The sequence below is a fragment of the Lampris incognitus genome, chromosome 15 (assembly GCF_029633865.1).
Source record: "Lampris incognitus isolate fLamInc1 chromosome 15, fLamInc1.hap2, whole genome shotgun sequence".
NCBI classification, from domain to species: domain Eukaryota; kingdom Metazoa; phylum Chordata; class Actinopteri; order Lampriformes; family Lampridae; genus Lampris; species Lampris incognitus.
In genome coordinates, this window is record NC_079225.1 from 47,296,791 (window position 1) to 47,311,790 (window position 15,000).

Genomic DNA, 15,000 nt, shown 5'->3' on the forward strand with positions numbered 1-15,000 from the left:
CGCTGTGCACGTGATGTGCATGATGAGACAGTAATGGTGTGTTCTTTCCTCCTGTAGCTTTACTGACCCCTGATGATGCTTATCACATGAAACAGCCTGTACTGTCCCATAAACGATTTACTTGACTCACAGGATTATTTTGCTCCTTATTTGTTGAGCACTTTTAACAAAGTTTTATTTATATTATATATATATACTATATATATATATATATATATATACTATATATATACATACTATATAATATACATACTATAATAGATACTATGTATGTAGTATGTATGTATGTATGATTATGTAGTATGTATGTAAACACAGATACAGGTCAAAAAGTTTACTACATAGCATTACAGGCCTGTTTGGTGCGTGGTGCACTCATCATCAGCTGCTAATGTGGTTCATCAAAGAATCCCACAGCTACGCTGCCCAGCGCCACGCCCTCATTTCAGTTGCACAGCAACCAATCAGATGAGGAAACATTCACAACTATAACACCCAATGGGGTGGGTAGATATGATGCACAGCAACCAATGGAGGGTAGAAAACATTACACCCAATGGGGTAAGGGACTGGGGCTTGTTTTGAAAAGCAATTTAAAGGGCACTGTTGAAATGGCCTACATTAAAAATATAATAATGTAAGTTATGTAAATCATATACGTAGTGGGGTGGTGTTGGGGCACAGTTGGAAGGACAGGCAGTTAAAATATTCATAGGAAAAGTGCTTAACAGTCTTGGTTCCAACCCCTCACCTGTGTCATGAGCTTTGGGTGGTGACTGAAAGGGTGAGATGGTGGATCCGAGCGGCTGAAATGAGTTTCACTCCGTAGGGTGTCTGGCTCAGCCTTAGAGATAGGGTGAGGAGCTCGGACATCCGGAGGAGCTCGGAGTAGAGCCGCTGCTCCTTCATGTCGAAAGGAGCCAGTTGAGGTGGTTGGGCGTCTGATCAGGATGCCTCCTGGGCGCCTTCCTTTGGAGGTTTACCGGCACGTCCAACTGGGAGGAGACCCCGGGTAGACCCAGAACTCGCTGGAGGGACTACATGTCCAGTCTGGTCTGGGAACGCCTTGGGATCCCCCAGGAGGAGCTGGAGGGCGTTGCTGGGGAGAGGGACGTCTGGAGTAGTGCCCTACTTAGCTTGCTGTCACCACGACCCCACCCCGGAGAAGCAGCTGGTGATGAATGAGTGAATGAATAAAACAAGAAGTGGGAAAAGGAGGGGGAGACAGCGCGGGGACAAGGAGAGGTAGTCAGAGAGACAGACGGAGATAAGTAGGTTCCGTTGTTTTTTCTTTTTGCATGACTGACAAAGATGGTGAGAGCAAACGGGACAAGGACGAGTGAGAATGACCTCGTTAAGTGACGATGGAGAGAGGGAGAGAATGCTCAGTTTGCAGAGGGACAATTTCCTCGTGTAAGTAGCGACTCCTTCCCTCCAGTCTGCAACTGCTGCGGTACCCTCACACAGCATGACCCGAGCTCAGCTCCCTCTGGCTCCACATGGATGTGCATAAGTCTTTTGGGGGGAGGGGGGGGGCTTTTCCCCCCTTTTTCCTCCCCAATTGTATCCGGCCACTTGCCCCACCTTCCGAGCCGTCCCGGTCTCTGCTGCTCCACCCCCTCTGCTGACCCGGGGAGGGCTGCAGACTACCACATGTCTCCTCCCATACATGTGGCGTCACCAGCTGCTCCTTTTCACCTGACAGTGAGGAGTTTCACCAGGGGGGACGTAGCGCATTGGAGGATCAAGCTATTCCCCTCAGTCCCCCCCCCCACAAACGGGTGCCCCGACTGACCAGAGGAGGCGCTAGTACAGCGACCAGGACACATACCCACATCCGGCTCCCCACCTGCAGACACGGCCAGTTGTGTCTGTAGGGACGCCCGACCAAGCCGGAGGTAACACAAGAGTTCAAACCTGCGATCCCGGGTTGGTAGGCAGCAGAATAGACCGCTATGCCACCCGGACGCATAGAAAGTCAGTATTAACAGGCACTTAAGCCCTCTGTTTTCAGTGTGCTTCATGTGAAAGCACGAGCTGATGTAATGACAGGTCAGAGGTTGTCCGCCTGTCAGAACCAGAACCCCATCATGGTGGCTGAAACCTCCACCTTTCTGCTCCCTGACCAGCCGGCACAGTGTGTTCCCAGTCCTCTGGCAGGTTACACGGCAACAAAGTGCACTCTGAATAACCCCGGCGACCCCCCCCCCCCCACACACACACACACACACACAGACAGACACACACACACACACACACACACACACACAGACACACACACACAGATGGGGAAGCCAGTGAACAGTGTGTGTATTCAGAGTGGTCACGTCCACCTGCTGGATGGAAGAAGTCTGTTTGACTTGGTGGTTTTACAAGGAACCTTAAAGCCCCGTTAAACCCTGTAACACCACACACACACACACACACACACACACACACACACACACACACACACACACACGCCCTGTGTGTTGTGTGTTTGATTTTGTCGTGTGGGTGGATGTGTTCGTGCCAGAGTACATATGAGTGTGTAAGGGATTACGTATGTTTGTATACAAGAATTTATGTGAGCAGCTGTACTTGTGTGTGTGTGTGTGTGTGTGTGTGTGTGTGTGTGTGTGTGTGTGTGTGTGTGTGTGTGCACGCATGTGCACATACATGTGTTTGTCTTTGTGTGCTTCATGTGTGCTTGACCATCCAGCAGTTGCTGTTGACAGGGTGTTGACCGGAGCAGGGAGACGGAGGCGAGGACAGAGAAAGTTATTAGTCACCAACCTCAAAGCTCCTCTCTTCATTTCTCTGTTTGGATCAACTTTACTGAAGGTGTCCTGCTCTCTTCTGTCTCTCTCTCTCTCTCTGTCTCTCTCTGTCTCTCTGTCTCTGTCTCTCTCTCTGTCTCTCTCTGTCTCCGTCTCTCTCTCTCTGTCTCTCTCTGTCTCTCTGTCTCTGTCTCTCTCTCTGTCCCTCTCTGTCTCTCTGTCTCTGTCTCTCTCTCTGTCTCTCTCTGTCTCCGTCTCTCTGTCTCTGTCTCTCTCTGTCTCTCTGTCTCTCTGTCTCTGTCTCTCTGTCTCTCTCTCTGTCTCTCTCTGTCTCTCTGTCTCTGTCTCTCTCTCTGTCTCTCTCTGTCTCCGTCTCTCTGTCTCTGTCTCTCTCTGTCTCTCTGTCTCTCTGTCTCTGTCTCTCTGTCTCTCTCTCTGTCTCTCTCTGTCTCTCTCTGTCTCTCTGTCTCTCTGTCTCTGTCTCTCTGTCTCTGTCTCTGTCTCTCTCTGTCTCTCTGTCTGTCTCTCTCTCTCTCTCTCTCTCTCTCTGTCTCTGTCTCTCTCTGTCTCTCTCTCTCTGTCTCTCTGTCTCTCTGTGTCTCTGTCTCTGTCTCTCTCTCTCTCTGTGTCTCTGCCTCTCTGTTTCTCTCTCTGTCTCTCTCTGTGTCTCTGTCCTCTGTGTCTCTCTGTCCTCTGCCTCTGTCTCTCTGTCTCTCTGTCTCTCTGTCTCTGTCTCTCTGCCTCTCTGTTTTCTCTCTCTGTCTCTCTCTGTCTCTCTGTCTCTCTGTCTCTCTGTCTCTGTCTCTCTGCCTCTCTGTTTCTCTCTCTGTCTCTCTCCTGTCTCTCTGTCTCTCTGTCTCTCTGTCTCTGTCTCTCTGCCTCTCTGTTTCTCTCTCTGTCTCTCTCTGTCTCTCTGTCTCTCTGTCTCTCTGTCTCTGTCTCTCTGCCTCTCTGTTTCTCTCTCTGTCTCTCTCTGTGTCTCTGTCTCTCTGCCTCTCTGTTTCTCTCTCTGTCTCTCTCTGTGTCTGCTCTCTGTGTCTCTCTGTCTCTGTCTCTCTCTCTCTCTCTCTCTCTCTCTCTCTCTCTCTCTCTCTGTCTTTCCGTCTCTGTGGCTCTCTCTCCATTCAATTCAATTCAATTCAATATGTGCTTTATTGGCATGACATACGTTTGTGTACATATTGCCAAAGCATGTAAAACAACAACACAACACAGCAATGATTATAATAGCAACAACAACAACAACAATGATTATAATAATAGCAACAACAACAACAATGATTATAATAATAACAGCAACAACACAACACAACAATGATTATGATATTAAACAACAACAGTAGCAACAGGTGCCGTCCCCCACTGTCTCTCAGGTTGTGGCAGGATAAATATAGATCTTGCTGCAATGCCTCGCCGCTGCCCCCCTCCCAGGACCCCCCGCAGCTTACCCTGCGTCCTCCATGTCCTGTTACTCTGGAGTCACATGTTCCAGCTCCTGGACAAAGCCCGGCGCTGTTTTTCACATGGGTCACATTTAAGGAGGAAGTGCCCTCTGTCCCACCTCGTCTGTCATGCACTGACCCACATGTTCGATGCTCTTTTGGCAACCACATCATCTTGTGTCTCCCCTGTTCAATGGCTAGACTGTGGTCACTGAGCCTGTATTTGGTGAGGATCTGGCCTGAGGTTGTTGGTCTTAGTTTATGTTAAAGGGTTAGTGAGTCTCAGAGCCAGCTGCTTCAGGGGACTCTTTTTGGGGTTCAGTTCTTGGGTTTTCAGAGCTTTAAAGTGCAATGTATTTGTGGGCTTGTATTAAGTGCATCCAGAAGTTTAGAGATCTTTTTTGTACATTTATTAATAATGGAAACCAGCCTAATTCTGCCCTACATGCGTTGTTTGGTGTTTTCCTTTGTGTTTTCAGAATCATTCTACAGAATTCAGCATGTAGGTTTCTGCTGGATGCTTGTCCCATCTAGTGTAGCTGAAAGACTGAGTGGGCCCATACCTCACTTCCATATAGTGCAAGGGGCAGAATTACACTATCAAACAGTTTGCACCAGATGGAGATTGTATATCAATGTTAAAGAATTTATTTTTAATTGCATATAGAGCTCTGCGAGCTTTTTGTTTTAGGTTATACACTGCCCTACTGAAACTCCCTGATGCTGTAATAATAGACCAAGGTAAGTATACTGCATCGTATGCTCTAAGGTGATGCTACCTAGAGTCAACTGGTATCTATTTTCCTGACATCTGGGCTTCTTCTGGAAGATCATTACTTTTGTCTTTTTTGGATTTATTGCCAGGGCCAGTGCTGGCAATAGTCCTCAAGCAGGTCTAGTAGTTGTTGCAGCCCACCTGCGGTGGTGACAACAAAACTAGATCATCTGCATAAAGCAAAAATTACACTTCCATGTCACACAGGGGGAGACCTTGGGCTGCAGACTGTTCCAGCTGCACGCCAGTTCATTAATATATATATTAAACAGGGTCGGGCTAAGCCCACAGCCCTGTCTCACACCCCTCTATTCTGAGTGAAGGACTCAGTGTGTTTGTCTCCGATGTTAACTGCACATTTGCTGTTCTGTTGCCTACCAACACGGGGATCGGGTGGCTTGAATCCCCCGTGTAACCTCCAGCTTGGTCGAGCATTCCTTCATACACAAGTGGCCATATCTGAGGGTGGGAAGCCGGATATGGGTATGTGTCCTTGGTCGCTGCACTAGTGCCTCCTCCGGTCGGTCAGGGTGCCTGTTAGGGGGGGGGTGTCCCCCCTGGTGAAAACTCCTCACTGTCAGGTGAAAAGAAGCGGCTGGTGACTCCACATGTATTGGAGGAGGCATGTGGTAGTCTGCAGCCTTCCCCGTTGGAGCAGTGACTGGGATGGCTCGGAAGAGTGGGGTAATTGGCCAGATACAATTAGGAAGAAGAAAAAAAAGACAAACAGACATAACTACACACAATGGGGACTTAGACAAAGCCATGTCTTGGTCTGCTGTTATGACAGACAGTTGTGTTTCTGCAGGTCACCGTCTCCCTTGCTTTGTGTGTTTTTCAGATGAAGAAGGAGCTGAGTGACAATGAGTCGGTGACTCAGGAGGTGGTTGGGAATGCCCACATCGAGAACTACGCCTTGAAGATGTTTCTGTACGCCGATAATGAGGACCGCGCTGGACGCTTCCACAAGTAACCAATCCCGCCCGCCCCCACCTCCTCTTCTCTCCTCTCCTGTCCCCTACTGTCCTCTCCTCTCCCCAACTCTCCTCTCCTCTCCCATACGCTTCTCTTCTCCCCTCTCCCCTACTCTCCTCTTCTCTCCCCTCCTCTCTTCTCCCCTCCTCTCCTCTCCTCTTCTCTCCTGTCCTGTCCCCTATTCTCCTCTCCTCTTCTCTTCGATACGCTCCTCTTCTCTCCTCTCCTCTCCCCTCCCCTTCTCTCCTCTTCTATTCTCCCCTCCTCTCCTCTTCTTTCCTCTCCTCTCCCCTCCTCTCCTCTCCCCTCCTCTCCTCTCCTCAGCTCTCCTCTTCTTTCCTCTCTTTTCCCCTCCTTTCCTCTCCCCTAGGCTCTTCTCGCCTCTCTACTCCCCTCCTCTCCCCTACTATCCTCTGTTATGAAAGTTAGAAAAACGGCTGGATATGAAGAGCTCAGTAAACAGAAGAGGTTTCGTCTAAAGAAGATTCTGACAAAACTTAGGAAAGAAAGAGGAGGAAAGTTCCTTTAACTGTTCAAAACTGAAATATAGGTGATACATAAAAGGTGTTTTTTTTTTTCTCTCTTTGAAAGGTTTCACTGTCTCATTCTTCTTTTTCTCTCTTTTTTAAATGGAAAGTTTGCGGGTAGGAGTCTAAATAATAATGGAGGACGGGATGGAGTTAAGCGAGGTGTGGTAGCTGAGCTGAGTAGAGCTAAGAACATAGATGTGCTCCACCTACAGGAAACACACGGCTCTGTAGACAACGAGATAGAGTGGGAATGAGTTGGGCAGGCCAGGCTTTTTTGAGCATGGTACCAACTTTAGTGCAGGTGTAGCTGTTCTTTTCTCGCAGCGCCTCCTTTTGACAAATGTTTTGACATGTGAAGTGGAGCAGGGCAGAATCCAAGTAGTTCAGGGCAACAAGCCGAGAAATACCCTTTGTGTTTATAATGTGTATGCTTATAACACAGGCACTGATCGCTTGAGATTGTTTAGCAAACTGAGGGATAAACTTAAACAGTTTAATAGTGGCTCAATCATAGTGGTGGGAGGAGACTGGAATTGCACTACACACCCTACAGTTGAGAGAAACTCAGAAGAGCCCCATCCACCGTCTAGCTTCTTTTCTGTCCACTGTGGTTGCAGAAACGACCTTACGGATGTTTGGAGGACGCTTAATCCAACAGCTAGGCAGTACACATGGGTAAAAGCTGCCTGCCGAGGGTAGTGTGAGGGCAGCCAGGTTGGATAGGATTCACCTCAATCAAACATACAACAACAGGTTGATTAAGTCCACGATATCACCTCTGGGATTTTCACATCACCATTTAGTAGTGGCAGATTTTTCCTTACAAGTTCAATTTCGACACTGTTCCTACTGGCACTTCGATGTGCGCGCTAACGCAGGATAAAGCCTTCTGTCAGTTCTTCTCTGACTTCTGGAGTCACTGGAGGCTGAGGAAGAAAGATTTTGAGAGCTTAACTCGATGGTGGGAGGTAGAAAAAACACAAATTAGGATCTTATGTCAGCAATACAAACAACACACTCTCGGTGTAGAGAAAATCCGTCTCGACGAATTAGAGAGGGAAATTCAGAATATTAGAAGACGAAGTAATTATTGGACATGATGGTAACAGCAGCACTTGGGAAGTAGGAGGAAAGCTTTAGGTAGGTTCCTACATGAGAGAGCAAAGGGTGCTTTAATCAGAACCTGAATCGCCACCATCAAAGACATAGATGCTCACAACTTCTTTTTTCTTTAAACTCAAAAGAAAAATTAGAAAGAGCAATGTGATGATGCATCTCAAACTTTCCAGTGGGGCAACAACAACTGATCCATCAGGATGAGGAAGTTGGCCATAGACTTTTACAGCGGCCTGTTCAGTGCGTAGACCTGTGACTCTGACTGTGTGGAGGAGATACTGGAGGGGCTGCCTCAGCTGGGTGGCCTCGATGGAGTCCCCCATCTCCTTTGACGAGATGTCTGCGGCGGTTCAGCAGCTCAGCTGTGGCAAAGCCTCCGGAGTTGATGGACTTCCTCCAGAATTCTACAAGACGTTTTGGACTCTAATTCGATGAGACTTATACGATGTATTTAAAGAATGTTTGGACTCTGGAACTCTACCTTTGAGTTGTAGAAGGGCTGTCCTGACACTGTTACCAAAAAAGGGAGATCTTGGCCTACTGAAAAACTGGAGGCCAGTTTCATTGTTATGTACTGATTATAAGATAATTGCAAAATGTCTTTCAAATAGACTCAAACAGTGTATGGATACGGTTGTACATTACAGCCAGACGTACTGTGTTCCTGACCGTACAATTAAGGATAATCTTTTTTTGATACGGGACATTATTGCCATGTCTAAGCTCCAGCAGCTGGATGTTGGCCTGCTTTCCTTAGATCAAGAGAAGGCTTTTGACAGGATTGATCATTGCTATCTGTTGAAAACACTTCAAGGTTTTGGGGATAAATTTGTTAACTGGATCAAGTTGTTGTATTCCGGAGCCAGTGTTCTGTTGAAGGTAGGAGGTGGACTCAGCCGACCTGTCTCTAATAAGAGAGGTATAAGATAAGGTTGTCCCTTATCTGGAATGCTGTACTCCCTGGCCATTGAACCGCTTTTATTTCAGCTCAGGCAGGGGCTCCCAGGGCTAACCTTTTCAGGGAACGTCACCACTGCAGTTAGCTTATCAGCATACGCTGATGATGTCATGGTTTTCATAACAACTCAAAACGATCTACAAATTCTCAAGCAGAAATTGACCATATACGAACAAGCTTCCTCTGTAAAAGTCAATTGGTCAAAATCTGAGGGTCTCTTGCTGGGGGAGTGGAACAATAAAGAAAAGCCGACATTACCAGCGGCGCTGCAGGGAAATACAGAAGGGATAAAATGCCTAGGTGTCTTTCTGGGCAGTGACCGCTTTCTGAGCAAAAACTGGGAGGGTTTAATTGAAAAGGTCAGTGCCTGATGGTCTAGATGAACTTGGATCCAGCCTCAGTTGTCCTATAGGTGGAGAGTCTTGATTGTTAACAACTTGATTGCCTCAATGTTCTGGCACCGGTTTACAGGGTGCCAGAACTTTCACTGGAGGCTTTCACTGGACCAAGTCTGCTGTACTGTTCCTATGGCCAGGGCCTGATTGACCTCCGCATTTGTATCATGGCTTTTTCGGCTTCCAGCTGCTGGGCTCGATTGCTTCCCAATGAACCCTTTCCAAACTGAAATCTCACTGTAAAGTGAGCCAAGTTCTTGAGATTTAGACTGGCATCGTGAGGCCCCTCCACCTTCTCTGTTCAAAACCCTTCTTTCAGGCTAACACACATCTGGACTGGTCTAGTGTGGTCCACTCTGAACTGGACTGGACTGAACTATTTTTTCCAGACTTTTGTCATCTAGTTCTTGTGTTTTTCTCTCCTCTCCTTGCCATTTTCTCTTTCTTATTCAGCTCTTTTTGTCCTCCCCTTGTCACCTGTTCACATTGTTAGGAAAGGATAACTTAATCACTCTCAGGGATTAAGTTATCCGTTGCTACAACGGATTTCCGTCATTTCCACAAAGGCCGTTTATGAGATCAGTGAAGGTCTGAGGAGCAAGGGAAAAAAAAGGGGGGGGGGTAACTTCCCATTCATTCTCGATCTCGTTTGTGGACTTCGATGTTGTAAAAAAAAAAATGAGAGCTGCATCCAACTAGATGTTGTTCTTTGCAGATTGTCACTCTCACTAGCCAATGGGATTGTTTACAGGGTGCGTGTGACACGGCCCAGTAAACACAGAGCATTGCTTAACTTAACGCCGATAGTTCTGAGTGACGGATCAGACATTCAGAATTGGAAATGACGGAATAACAACAAGATCGGTGAGAAAGAGTCAACATGAACGATGGACAGATCGATAACGGTTTGCCACAGGTGGTAGCTGGCCAGCTAACCTTAGCCTTGCGCTTGGCAGGGTCACGTTTAGCCTACGAATTGAAAGTAAATGACACCAAATGCAAACTAGAGGAGTGCTCGGACTTGGAGAAAAACCACCCCTTTTTTTGCCTACTGGGGGAAGGGAAAAGAATATGGAGGTACTGCCAGGCGTATTGCCTCTTCTCCAGTGCTCGGACTTAGGCGGAAAACCAGCTGAGGAGTTAGCACTCAATTACAGTATAAAACAGGTTTTTCAAAGGTTTTGAATCACCACAACAACAAGAGGTCCTTGATCATAAAGTCGTAACCGCACAAACATTATTTGGCTGACAGGCCCAGTAGTATGGATTAGCAGTGGACAGTCACGGACACAAAACCCGTTGTTTTTCCTGCCATTATAAGACTGTTGCACAGTGCCCAAGTTGATAGAACAGGAAACGGGGAGAAAAAAGTATTTAATGTGCAGCACTCAAGCTGAAAAGTCAACCTAATAAAAACGTTTTGCCTGTCAGTCTGTGGATGCACAGCCTCCTGGCGGTCCATTATGAACTTGAACTTCCCAAAAAGAGAAGGTTTGCTGAGCGACCATTTTAGTCTAAACCAGTGGTTCCCAAACTTTTTCTGCAGGGCTCCTCTTTTGTCAATGAAAATATTTTCAAGCGCCCCCCCCCCCCCCCCCCGCACCTACATGCACCCACATAAACACACTATCAGACACGTCCTTTGCTTGTGTAGCGAGAGTGAGAAGTACCCGCATATTGGTACGTTGAAGTTCGTCAAATGTTGTGTTGTTGTTCTCAAGGGAGTAATGTTCTAGTGACATTTCATTGTATAGCCATTTTGTTGTATTCATAGCGTCCTCTTGTGGTGTTGGTTGGCATTGGCTGTAACCACAAAATGTCACCCGTGCTTTTTCTTGCCATCGGGGACGAGAGCGCCGGTGTGTTAGGGGATAAGGAAGTGAGTTTTGAGAAATGTGTTGGCTTTGTTGGAAAAGTAATGCCAAAAGTTTCAGGAAACGTTCATACCAATTTGTGGACTGTCAACTCGACATTCTGTGACGGGATGATGTTTGGCTGTTTCGTGAGCAGCAGAAGAATCTGACTCGGAGTTTTGTGTAACGCTAGCTAATTAAGTAGCATAGTAAGCTATACAGCGCATTCATTAGCAGAGTGAATGGACTACAGGCTACCATTAGCTAACACAGCTAACCAAGAGGAATCACAACGTGTTCAACGAGGAAACGCTGAGGAGAACTATACAGCACTCTGAGCTACCAGGCCGCTCAGAGTTCCTCTGGCCACGCTGGAATAAAGGACACAGGAGGCTCGAAGGTTCCATCAGCACACACGGATATCGACACCTCCTCGCTCCAATAGACGCTGACTGACGGACGCAATAAAAACACGTGCATGAACCCATACAGCCTGACCATTCATTTGTTGCTGCTCAACACACAGACCAAAGACGAGGTGCTACACTTGTAAATTCCTGTAGAATGTATTCGAAATATTGTTTGGAATTAACACAACTCCAGCGTGTGAAGTCTTACTGAAAAAACTGAACAAGGAGCCAGTCACTTGTAGAGCGGAAGCATTAAAAGTGACGCCACAGCATATGTTCTGACTTCTTACTCTGGGATAACATTCACTGCTTTCAAAAGACAAATCGTATGCATGCATGATTTACCTGTATAGTCCCCCCCCTTTCTCCCCAATTGTATCCGGCCATTACCCCACTCTTCCGAGCCATCCCGGTCACTGCTACACCCCCTCCTGCCAGTCGCTGCATTAGAGAGCAGCAGCAGTACTTAGGTGTGGAGTGGTGCTGAAATCATAACTTTACATATCAAGTCATGTCACCTGGACACGTCTTGCAAATTGCAGACAGGGAATATGACTTGGCTGCGACTTGACAACATTTTCAGTCAAAAGTTTTTTTTTTTTTTTTTTTTGCTTTAATCCCTGTACTCTGAAAACAGGCAGTTCTCCCCTCCTGATTTAGATAATTAAACATCATCCTAATTAAGGAACTCGTTAATTTTTAGTGTTCCCCCTCCCCTCAGGCAAATGCCCTCACCCTGGTGATTTGGCTTAAATGACTGGCACATCTTCAGTACTTCAACACATGTTGGCTGACTCTCTCTCTCTGCTCCCTCCTCTCCTTCTCCCCCTCTCTGTTTCTCCCTCCCTCTCTCTCACTCTCCCTCTCGGTCTCTCTCCCTCTCTGTATCCACCTCTCTCTCTCTCCTTCTCCCCCTCTCTGTTTCCCCCTCCCTCTCTCTCACTCTCCCTCTCGGGCTCTCTCCCTCTCTCTCTCTCTCTCTCTCTCTCTCTCTCTCTCTCTCTCTCTGTATCTCTCTCTCTCTCTCTCTCTCTCTCTCTCTCTCTCTCTCTCTTTCTCTCTCAATTCAATTAAATTCAATTCAGAGTGCTTCATTGGTGTGAAAACTTTAAAACAATGTTGCCAAAACATCCACACACAGTGTGGACAGTACACAATAACACTAATAATGATCATCAACACAATATTGTAACAATCAATAAAGAAACAATAAAACAACAATAACAATAAAGAAACAAGTAGATCAGCAGGTGGAGCATGGGTGGTGAGGAGACTGCAGCTGTCATGCGTTGTGCTGCTTGTCTCTCAGGCTGGGACATGACCTGACATGTCTCGCTGCTCCATCTATGAGCTGACACTGTTTTCCCCAAATACATGTTGTGTTTTAGTCTGGTCAGAGAGTGTGTCCAAGTCATTTTGGTCTGGTCAGAGAGTGTGTCCAAGTCATTTTGGTCTGGTCAAAGAGTGTGTCCAAGTGATTTTGGTCTGGTCAGACAGTGTGTCCAAGTCATTTTAGTCTGGTCAGAGAGTGTGTCCAAGTCATTTTAGTCTGGTCAGACAGTGTGTCCAAGTCATTTTGGTCTGGTCAGAGAGTGTGTCCAAGTCATTTTAGTCTGGTCAGAGAGTGGGTCCCAAGTCATTTTGGTCTGGTCAGACAGTGTGTCCAAGTCATTTTGTTCTGGTCAGAGAGTGTGTCCAAGTCATGTTGGTCTGGTCAGAGAGTGTGTCCAAGTCATTTTGGTCTGGTCAGAGAGTGTGTCCAAGTCATTTTGTTCTGGTCAGAGAGTGTGTCCAAGTCATTTTGTTCTGGTCAGAGAGTGTGTCCAAGTCATTTTGGTCTGGTCAGAGAGTGTGTCCAAGTCATTTTGGTCTGGTCAGAGAGTGTGTCCAAGTCATTTTGGTCTGGTCAGAGAGTGTGTCCAAGTCATTTTGGTCTGGTCAAAGAGTGTGTCCAAGTGATTTTGGTCTGGTCAGACAGTGTGTCCAAGTCATTTTAGTCTGGTCAGAGAGTGGGTCCCAAGTCATTTTAGTCTGGTCAGACAGTGTGTCCAAGTCATTTTAGTCTGGTCAGAGAGTGTGTCAAGTGATTTTGGTCTGGTCAGACAGTGTGTCCAAGTCATTTTGGTCTGGTCAGAGAGTGTGTCCAAGTGATTTTGGTCTGGTCAGACAGTGTGTCCAAGTCATTTTAGTCTGGTCAGAGAGTGGGTCCCAAGTCTTGGAATTTACATTTAATTTTTGCAAAGAACATTGTTCTTAAGTCTTCATATGTGCTACATTGTAGCAGGAAGTGTTGCACTGTCTCCACCCATCTGTGTGGACAGAGCGGACACAGCCTGTCTTCCCTAGGCAGCAGGTCTGTCTCTATGTGGACAGAGCTGACATAGCCTGTCTTCTCTAGGCAGCAGGTTTGTCTCTGTGGACAGAGCTGACACAGCCTGTCTTCTCTAGGCAGCAGGTCTGTCTCTATGTGGACAGAGCAGACACAACCTGTCTTCTCTAGGCAGCAGGTCTGTCTCTCTGTGGACAGAGCTGACACAGCCTGTCTTCTCTAGGCAGCAGGTCTGTCTGTCTGGACAGAGCAGACACAACCTGTCTTCTCTAGGCAGCAGGTCTGTCTCTCTGTGGACAGAGCAGACACAGCCTGTCTTCTCTAGGCAGCAGGTCTGTCTGTCTGGACAGAGCAGACACAACCTGTCTTCTATAGGCAGCAGGTCTGTCTCTCTGTGGACAGAGCAGACACAGCCTGTCTTCTCTAGGCAGCAGGTCTGTCTCTCTGTGGACAGAGCAGACACAGCCTGTCTTCTCTAGGCAGCAGGTCTGTCTCTCTGTGGACAGAGCAGACACAGCCTGTCTTCTCTAGGCAGCAGGTCTGTCTGTCTGTGGACAGAGCAGACACAGCCTGTCTTCTCTAGGCAGCAGGTCTGTCTGTCTGTGGACAGAGCAGACACAGCCTGTCTTCTCTAGGCAGCAGGTCTGTCTGTCTGTGGACAGAGCAGACACAGCCTGTCTTCTCTAGGCAGCAGGTCTGTCTGTCTGTGGACAGAGCAGACACAGCCTGTCTTCTCTAGGCAGCAGGTCTGTCTGTCTGTGGACAGAGCAGACACAGCCTGTCTTCCCTAGGCAGCAGGTCTGTCTGTCTGTGGACAGAGCAGACACAGCCTGTCTTCTCTAGGCAGCAGGTCTGTCTCTCTGTGGACAGAGCTGACACAGCCTGTCTTCACTAGGCAGCAGGTCTGTCTGTCTGTGGACAGAGCGGACACAGCCTGTCTTCCCTAGGCAGCAGGTCTGTCTCTATGTGGACAGAGCTGACATAGCCTGTCTTCTCTAGGCAGCAGGTTTGTCTCTGTGGACAGAGCTGACACAGCCTGTCTTCTCTAGGCAGCAGGTCTGTCTCTATGTGGACAGAGCAGACACAACCTGTCTTCTCTAGGCAGCAGGTCTGTCTCTGTGGACAGAGCTGACACAGCCTGTCTTCTCTAGGCAGCAGGTCTGTCTCTCTGTGGACAGAGCTGACACAGCCTGTCTTCTCTAGGCAGCAGGTCTGTCTGTCTGGACAGAGCAGACACAACCTGTCTTCTCTAGGCAGCAGGTCTGTCTCTCTGTGGACAGAGCAGACACAGCCTGTCTTCTCTAGGCAGCAGGTCTGTCTGTCTGGACAGAGCAGACACAACCTGTCTTCTATAGGCAGCAGGTCTGTCTCTCTGTGGACAGAGCAGACACAGCCTGTCTTCTCTAGGCAGCAGGTCTGTCTCTCTGTGGACAGAGCAGACACAGCCTGTCTTCTCTA

At 47.7% G+C, this 15,000-nt stretch overlaps 1 protein-coding gene across 2 annotated transcripts in view; it reads left to right on the forward strand.

The window, feature by feature from the left end:
• The window catches only part of vta1 (vesicle (multivesicular body) trafficking 1), a 138,023-nt gene that overhangs the window by 48,877 nt on the left and 74,146 nt on the right, over positions 1–15,000 (forward strand). For both annotated transcript variants that reach the window (XM_056294847.1, XM_056294848.1), the window contains exon 3: positions 5,818–5,945. In XM_056294847.1, the coding sequence (XP_056150822.1) occupies positions 5,818–5,945 (128 nt within the window). The remainder of the gene's footprint in view (positions 1–5,817; positions 5,946–15,000) is intronic.